The following is an 8,789-nucleotide window of genomic DNA, read 5'->3' on the forward strand; positions in this document are numbered from 1 at the left end:
CAAGGAAACAATCATTACAGGAAATTTTGAAAAGGAGATATTTCAGGCGTTAATTCCTTGGATTGTGGCTCATGTGACATGTGTTTAGGTGTGGGAGGAGGATTTTAGTTCTCCACTACCGTGGGTGCATAGGATCCGTGTGGCAGGAAAGGAATCCTCTCTCTGTCTCTCTGATATATTTCTCTTTTAGTTTGAAAAATATACACAGAAATTTAATTCCACAACATTCATAAGCTCCCCAACCTCTTTATTTATTAATTATTACTGTTCACATACACAACCACAACAACAACAAAACGAACAAGAACAGTACTTACTAGAATACGTTTACACCATCAGTTGGCCAAGGGCACATATGGCTTAATTAACTACAAGAGACAGAACAAAGTTTCTGCCTCTCGAAAAACATATCTTCCTCATTCTCCTTCCCTCCAACATTCTTCTTCAACAGTAATACATAATGAAATGCTACGAACAAAAGCAAGGGAACAGCAAGAACGAAGACATCATATCCAGCACTTCGTCCGATTGTAATCACCGAACACACGTAAGAACCCACCATCGAAATCACAGAGAAAAGTAACAAAGCTTGGCCTAAAACCAGTTGTAATGATGTGATAATTACCACAGCAATTGATGTGAGAAAACTCGCCGAATTGAAAAACATGAACAAACGGAACAGAATCAGATGTTGATAGGTCTTGTTTTCAATTTCTTCCTCAATAACAGCTCTAGGAGGATTCAATCCTGCTTGGAAGGTATGTCCTGCAATCAACACTGCAACTGATAACATTGGCATCAACTTTAATTGTCTTTTCGAACGTTCTTCCATCTTCAGAGGCGAATGAACAAAACTTTTTTTGTAAGAATTGTTAGATTTAATCATCTCTTGTCCTCTGAGTCCTCCTGCTTCTTGAATCGTATCTTTAATTTCTAAATCAAAATGATTCGATGACTTCGACGATGCGAGGTCGAGAGGTGTGAAACCAGCTGTGTTAACAGAATTAATATCAACCCATTTACGTGTAAATGGGTTTTCTTTGATCAACAACTCAACAATACTGAGATGTCGATTGATTATTGCTATGTCCAAGATGGTGTTACCTTCTTGATCTCTGGATTTTACAAGCTCTTCTCCATGAAAATTGGTGAGCATCTCAGACACAACATTGAATTTTCCTGCGATAGTAGCACAATGAAGTGGATTTCTTCCTTTTCTATCTTTAACAAGGCAAAGGGTTCTGTTGAAATTCATAAGCTCTCTCACAATCTCAACATGACCATTTTCTGCAGCCAAGTGTAATGGGCTCATCCCATCGTTGTTTAGCCTAACAACATAAGAAGGCTTGGTTTTGATGATCTCTTGAATACATTCATGAATCCCATATTTACACGCCGTGTGTAAAGGAGTATCTCCATCTAGTAGTGACCAGTCTTCAGGCAACACGTGTAACACCCACCGAGATGATCTGTTCCAAAAGTTTACAATCTCCATTGAGGACAATATACTTCGCAAATGGAGTTCCACAAGCGTTTGTTCTAAGATCTGATTTCTAGATGAATTTTTATGAATTAGTCTAAACTTCTTATCTTTCCAAGGGTGCAAGTAGTCAAGGACGTCACTGTTCTCACGTTGAGTACAATTTTGCTGTAAAATTTGTTGCTTCTTCTAGGTGTTCAAGTCAATAAGAAATTGACACGTCTATTCTTAATTGGAAAGAATATAAAATTTCTCTAAAAGACTTCATTTTCAATGGACATTTGGAGCCTTTAAGAGTCATCTAACAACCATTAAAATACATTTCTGATCCCACACAATTTCGAGGATGTTTCCATCCGGCATTTATATATATATATATACATATATTATAATATTGAATTTCTGTTCTTAGTTTAAACGCAGTAGTTCAAACTTCAAATCCATTGAACAATATCCATGATGTTTCCTTGAGAGAATGGTTCAAAGCTGAGAAGATGAAATAACATTTGAACCCTAGTACTCTTACCCTTCATTTGTAGTCCAGTGCAAACGTTGTAGACATCATATTAGAAAATTATAATTGGAAAATGACTTGTTCTCCCCCACAAAGTTCTAATATATTTACACATTATTTTAGGTCAACATCTTTATATCTATAACAATGTTTGAATATATCTATATATATTTATATCAGCCTATCCATAATTTCAGATTTCCTAAGATGTAATTTTTTTGTAAGTAAAGGACCTTCCACTATATCAAGTGAGTATGATTTTGCCGTAAAATGTCTTGGATCTTCTAGATGTTCAAGTCAACACGAAAATTTCTGTGGAAGATTTGAATTTTCATGGCTTGCAAATTGAGGTGTGCTTCAGTCTTTCTATGTTTTTGATGATATTGTTAATGTTCCTCAAGCTTTTTCACTTATTTTTATTAGAGGACTTAACGTGTACTTCTACTCGGATGTAGCCCCTTTTTTGTTTTTCCAAATGATAAGGGTGGGGTCCTTTATAGCCCCTGCTTACCCACAAAAAGAAAAAAAAAAGTCCAGAAACACTACATTAAAATATGTTTCTAATCCCATCACACATTTTGTAATAAAGTCCTCAAAGTGGCGTGCGTTTCACGATTAGGTTTGCACATAACATAATGAACTTTGAATATAAAACACAATTTCAAGGATGTTTCAGTCCAGCACTCTTTTATATTAAATATTTAACTTTTTTTCCCTTTGTTTTAACGTCGTTGGTTTAAATGCATAGAATAAAAATCCATGACGTACCTTATTTTAGGTCAACATGTTTACATAGATAATAATGTTTGAATATATAAATTTTTTGTAGTGTACTGGGAATTGGTCTACCATATTTCAGATTTCCTAAGATAAATCTATAGGAGTATGCATTGCATCCCTTATCCCTTATCAAATGTACATTATTTTATTTGACATATTCACTTAAGAAAAAAAAAAAAAGATTATTGTAGAGGATAATAATTGCACGATTATCTAAGTCGTATATGTGTCCGAGTTAGTTAAGTGGTACCATGTGTAAGTCAGCATTCCTAGCACTGCCCAGTAGTAGGACATATCAAGATAGAAAGCATTTAACCTATCTAAAAGGGCAAAGTAGCATCAACTAAGACTTGGCCTATCAAGCAGGGTAGGCCTAGTTTGGGTATGCTTGTAATCTTGATTTATGCACGTCAAGTCCAGAGATCTCGGAGGAGATCTTCTTAGAATAGTGAACCCAATCCCAAAGATCCAAATTCTATTTAGGATCCTAGTAATCAGGGAATTCTCCAGGTTCACATCCCGTGAGAAGAGAAAACCATGATTCAGAGGAAAGATCTATAAATAGTGAAACTAACAAAGACTATAGGATTTTTTTTGGCCGATTGGGAGAGGAGGGGGTTTAGTCAGTTATAACCATTAGTCTTCTACAACTCTAACTTGAACGCTGGAGAACACACTAGTGCTTACAAGGAGGTGGAAGGAGCGACTTCAAATTAGTGAGGTAAAGTCCATCAACGCCTTTACCAGAATTTGACCTCACAAATTTAGCGTTGTTTATGGGAATGCCGTAGCATATTGATTTCAACTGAAATAATGGAAAGATCCATTAGAACTACCGAAGCCAATGCTCTACCCCACTCGTGGTTCTAGCAATGCTAGAAGCCATGAGAAAACAACAAGAGGATATGCAAAAAAAAAATGGATGACTTAGTTGAACATAATAGAAATCTAAGTCGACATTTAGAAAATCAGCAAAAAGTAAGACAAAATCTCCCACCACGAGATCCTTCACCTCGTGTCGGAGATGATCACACTTCAAATGCAGAAGATAGCTATGAAACCCAACTAGGGAGGAAGAAATGAAAGTTGCCACTACCACAACTCGAGGTGAGCCCACAATGGGTTTAACTCGAGAGGAAATCAAAGAGATGATTTGAAAGGAGAAGGAGACTATGAAAAGTCTAGACATAGGCACGGTGGCGATGCAGATCGTCAGGGATATTTAGAGACCCCCCTCTACACCGAAGATCTAGGCTAGAGAGATTCTGAAGAAATTCATACCACTGCGTTTCACCCCTTATTTTGGGACAAAGGACCTAGTGGAATACTTATTCCACTTTCGACAAATGCTCACATTATAGAAGGGGAACGAAGGTCTGATGTGCAGGCTTTTTTCCTTCTAGCTTGTAGGAAAACACATTGACCTGGTTTCACAAGCTACCATGTGGTTTAATAGCTTTCTTTGAGGAACTCTACATTGCCTTTGTGACTCGCTACATCGACAATAGGAAGGTTGGCGAAGAAGTAGATGCTCTGCTCAATATTAAAATGCAATTAGGGAAGAGCCTAAGAGAATTCACAAGGAGATTCACGAAAGAGACGATAACTCTGGAAAGTTGCGATGAGAGAACGACAGTAATAGCTTTTAGGAACTCTTTGCCATTTGGCTCAGGGTTGTACAGTTCTCTTGTGAAGAGGAGGCTAGAGACATTAAGTGAACTATTCGAAAGAGTTGAAAAATATATCCGACTAGAAGATGATCCTCAGAATTCAACTAAAAAGAGCAAGGTCTTATACACTGTGGCAAAACCTAGCAAGAAGCAACAATCACATCAAAAGAGTAGAAAGAGGTTGCTTAAGTAGGGTAGAAAGCAGAGGAGAGAAGGGACGTATTTCTCCATGCCCCCTAGTGAAATCATACCCCTTATTATGAATGAGCCTTATTTTGAGTGGTCAGCACCGCTTCCTTGAGATCAAATAATGTAGGACAAGCGATACCACGAGTATCATAAGGTACGGGCCCATACTACTAACAGGTGTCTAATCTTGAGAAGACTTTTGCAAAGGCTAACAGAGCAAGGTCTACTAAGGGACATACTAAGAAGGCAAAGGCAATATCCTCCCGACACAGGAATCAAAGGCAAGATCAGCTACCTGTTGAGGGGCAAGATATAAAGGTAACGCTTATTCACATTATCCTAACGTAAGAACCCAAGAGGTCAGGCCTGGATAAGATTGACGAGAGAATCAAGAAATAGTGAGCGAAGCACCTCACTTACATCTATACGATGAGGAGTGGGCCCACAGAACAAATGGAGCCCTACGGAGAGCAGACTGTGGCCTTCACGAAAAAAGACCTGGAAGATGTGATGAGGTTATACTATGACACTTTGGTGGTAACCCTCCTGGTGGACACCTCCACTCTAAAAGGATGTTGATTGATAGTGGCAGCTCAGTCGACATTTTTTATGCCTTAGCTTTTTTAAAGATGGGTCTCAACAAGAGCGTGCTGACCCAAGTAGGAGTCCTTCTGATCCGGTTTGACGGGATAACGAGCCAATTTTGAGAAAAAATAATCTTGCTTGTGTAGGTAAAGCCAACAATTTTAATGACCAGGTTTATGATTGTCAATGCAAACTTCCCTTACAATGTTATACTGGGCGATGGACTCACAAGATGAGGCTTGTACCTTCAACGTACTACCAGGTCAGAGGTTCTCAACACTCCAGGGGATGTGGGATGTCTGAGGAGACCAGGTGACAGCCCAGATATGCACACTAGGCAAAGAGGTAAGGGTAGGGGCATAGCAATTACTATGCGGGGAGTTGAACTTAATGAACCCCCATGCCTGAAAAACATCCGGATAATGGATATAAGGGAAGAAAGGCAGGTAGGGGTAGGGGCAGAACTAAACCTAGAGGAACTGATAGAATTAACATATTTCCTAAAAGGGAACATGGATATTTCTGCCTAGTCTATAGAAGTGATGCTGGGAATCAACCCTGAAGTAATCTACCATCACTTAAATGTTGAGCCAACTGTGAAGCTAGTAAAGCAGAAACCAAGAAGGTTAATAGAAAGTAGTAAACGAAGAAGTGAACAAACTGATCAAAGTAGGTTTTATCAAAAAAAGTGCAGTTCCCTAACTGGATAGCTAATATAGTGGTAGTACCAAAGAAAAATGATAAAGTCAGGGTGTGTATCGACTTTACAAACCTGAATAAAACCTGTCCTAAAGATAACTTTCCTATGTCAAGGATCGATCAGCTAGTAGATGCCACTTCTAGGCATGATAGATTATCTTTCATGGATGGCTACTCTGATTACAATCAAATTCAGTTCAGTCCTATAGATCAAGAAAAGATGACATTCATCACCGAGCAAGGGCTATACTATTACAAAGTTATGCCGTTTGATTTGAAGAATGTGGAAGCAACCTATCAGAGGTTAGTAACAGAGCTCTTTAAAGACATGTTAGGAAAGAATGCAAAGGTCTAAATTGATGATTTGTTGATAAAGAACACGAAAAAAAAAGATCATGTCGCTGACCTGGAGGAAGTCTTTTCTCGAGTAAAGAAGATCAAAATGAAACTTAACCCTGAAAAGTGCACTTTTGCATTAATATCAAGAAAGTTCCTTGGATACTTGATCACGAAAAGAGGGATAAAAGCTAAATCGGATTAGATTAGAGTCTTGTTAAAGATGTCCTCGCCAAAAATACAAAAACAAGTTCAAAAGCTAGCTATAAGAGTTGCTACACTAAACAAGTTCATATCTAAGTCTTCTAATAAATGCAAGCTTCTATACCAACTACTATAAAAGAACACCATGTTCGAATGGACAGAGGAGTGTAAGCATGCTTTAGTAGAAGCTGGGGAGGAACTCGGACTTTACCTGATAATTTCTGATTGTGCGTTTAGCTCAGTCTTGGTTAGAACGAGGATAGTAGCAAAATAGTCTATTTACTTCCTGAGCAAAATCTTTACCGACACAGAATTACGGTACTTCAAGATTGAGAAGATAAGATTGGCTTTAGTCTATACAGTTCTGCGGTTGAGGCCATATTTTCAAGCACATCGAGTGCAGGTTATTACAAAATATCCCTTGAAGTCAGTCTTCGGAAGGACAGAAGGGTCAGGTAGAATGGTGAAATGGGTTGTGCAGTTGGCAGAATTTGGATTTGAGTACAAGCCTAGGGTCTCACTAACAAGGCAAACAGTTGTAAATTTTTTGGCTGACTTTCCGTTAGAAGAAAAAGAAGACCTACTGGTAGAAGAGCTGGAGAATGTAAAAGATGAACAAGAACTGAACAACCAGCCCGATTGAAAAGTCTACATGGATAGTTTTTCAAACCTGAAAGAATCTGGAATAGGGGTGGTAGTAATCACTCCTAATGGCACCAAGATAGAAAATACGATTAAGGTGGGATTCAAAGCCTCAAATAATGAAGTAGAATACGAGGCGATATTAATCGGCCTAAACTTATTGAGAGGGTTGGGAGTCAAAGAAGCCACAATGTACAATGACTTGCAGCTAGTGGTTAATCACGTCATTGGAACATTTGAGGCATGAGATCCTAGAATGTAACTCTAATTAGAGAAAAGTAGATCTACCAAATTTCGAGCAAGAGAAGTAAAAGTAGAGCACATAACTAGAGCGGACAACAGATATGTAAACGCACTAACCTTCATTGCTTCAATGCTAACAGGACAAGATAAGAGAGAACTCCTATTAGGTTACCAAGAAAGGCCCTCGATAGATGAATTTGAGTTGATCAGTATAGTGGCTACGATAAGAAATCAAGGCTTAATGAACCCAATCTTTGACTTCCTACAATCAAGGTTGTTGCCTAATGATCCATAGGAGGCAAGACTGTGAAAATCAAAGTAGGAAGGTATACAATTTTGGATGGGGAACTATACAAGAAATCTATAGGGTGGACCACTCCTACATTGCCTAACATCAGAAGAAGTAGATGAGCTGCTAAGCGAGATCCATGAAGGAGAGTGTGGAAATCACTCAAGTACAATGTCTTTGGCTCATAAAATATTATTCCAAGGATATTTCTAGCTTTATTTGTAGAAGGGTGCAGTTTTGTACGTTAAGCATTGCGACAATTGTCAAAGGCATAGAAGGATCATCTGTCGGTTAGTAGTGTAACTCAAATCCCTAGTAAGCCTTTGACCCTTTGCGTAGTAGGAGATTGATATGGTAGGTCCACTACTCAAAGCACTAGGGAACCTAATTTTCTTGTTAGTGGCAACAAATTACTTCACAAAGTAGGTAGAAGCACACCTTCTTGCCATAATTTGCCATGTAGAAATTCATTTGGGAGAACATAATCCATCGATTTGGTCTGCCACTTACAATAATCTTAGATAATAAAAGAAAATTCACATGTAAGCAGACTAAGGTGCTATTTGTTAAACTGAAAAAAATAAGTGCTGAATAGCATTAAGTGCTGAAACTTATAAGCGCTAAATTTAAGTGCTGAAAAAGTTGTTTGTTCAGATGCTGAATCATGTTTATTACACATTGCTGAAGCTGGTAAATTATCTTTGTCACCCTTACAATCATATTATACATTGTTTGCATGTTTCAAATGCCTATTTCTTATCAAACATAATAAAATATATCATTTCTTATAAAATTAAAATACAATTCATTTTTAAATAATAAATAATACTCAAATCTTTAATTTATAAATAATAATTTTTATTTATAAAAGCCCACAAATTTCAAATTAAAAATAATAATGTCATACAAGTCACCAAAATTTGAAATCAACATTAAAATAACTTAATTTTGGATGAATAATTTTCAATGGAAATGAAGGATGTATAATTATAAAAGCACCTTATGAATTAATAAAGGCAACCCACACCATAGCCATTTTTTTATATGGGTTAAAGTTTTTGGAATGAGCAAATTTTTATTGAGGATGGTCTATATGGTCTAGAGATCATCCTCACCAAAAATCAGTCCATTTTGAAACTTCTAACTCGTAAAAAATAA

The 8,789-nt window shown here is 37.4% G+C and overlaps 1 protein-coding gene across 1 annotated transcript; it reads right to left on the reverse strand.

The window, feature by feature from the left end:
• Positions 1-232: 232 nt before the first annotated feature.
• Positions 233-1,539, reverse strand: LOC147389314 (uncharacterized). The gene is made up of 2 exons (XM_086419924.1): positions 1,105-1,539; positions 233-990 (listed from the first exon to the last, which is right to left on the reverse strand). The coding sequence occupies exons 1-2, from the start codon at positions 1,493-1,495 to the stop codon at positions 365-367; spliced, it is 1,017 nt and encodes a 338-aa protein (XP_086276050.1). The 5' UTR covers positions 1,496-1,539; the 3' UTR covers positions 233-364.
• Positions 1,540-8,789: the final 7,250 nt, after the last annotated feature.

This window comes from Akebia trifoliata, chromosome 12, assembly GCF_017979445.1.
Source record: "Akebia trifoliata isolate Shusen 1 chromosome 12, ASM1797944v1, whole genome shotgun sequence".
NCBI lineage: Eukaryota > Viridiplantae > Streptophyta > Magnoliopsida > Ranunculales > Lardizabalaceae > Akebia > Akebia trifoliata.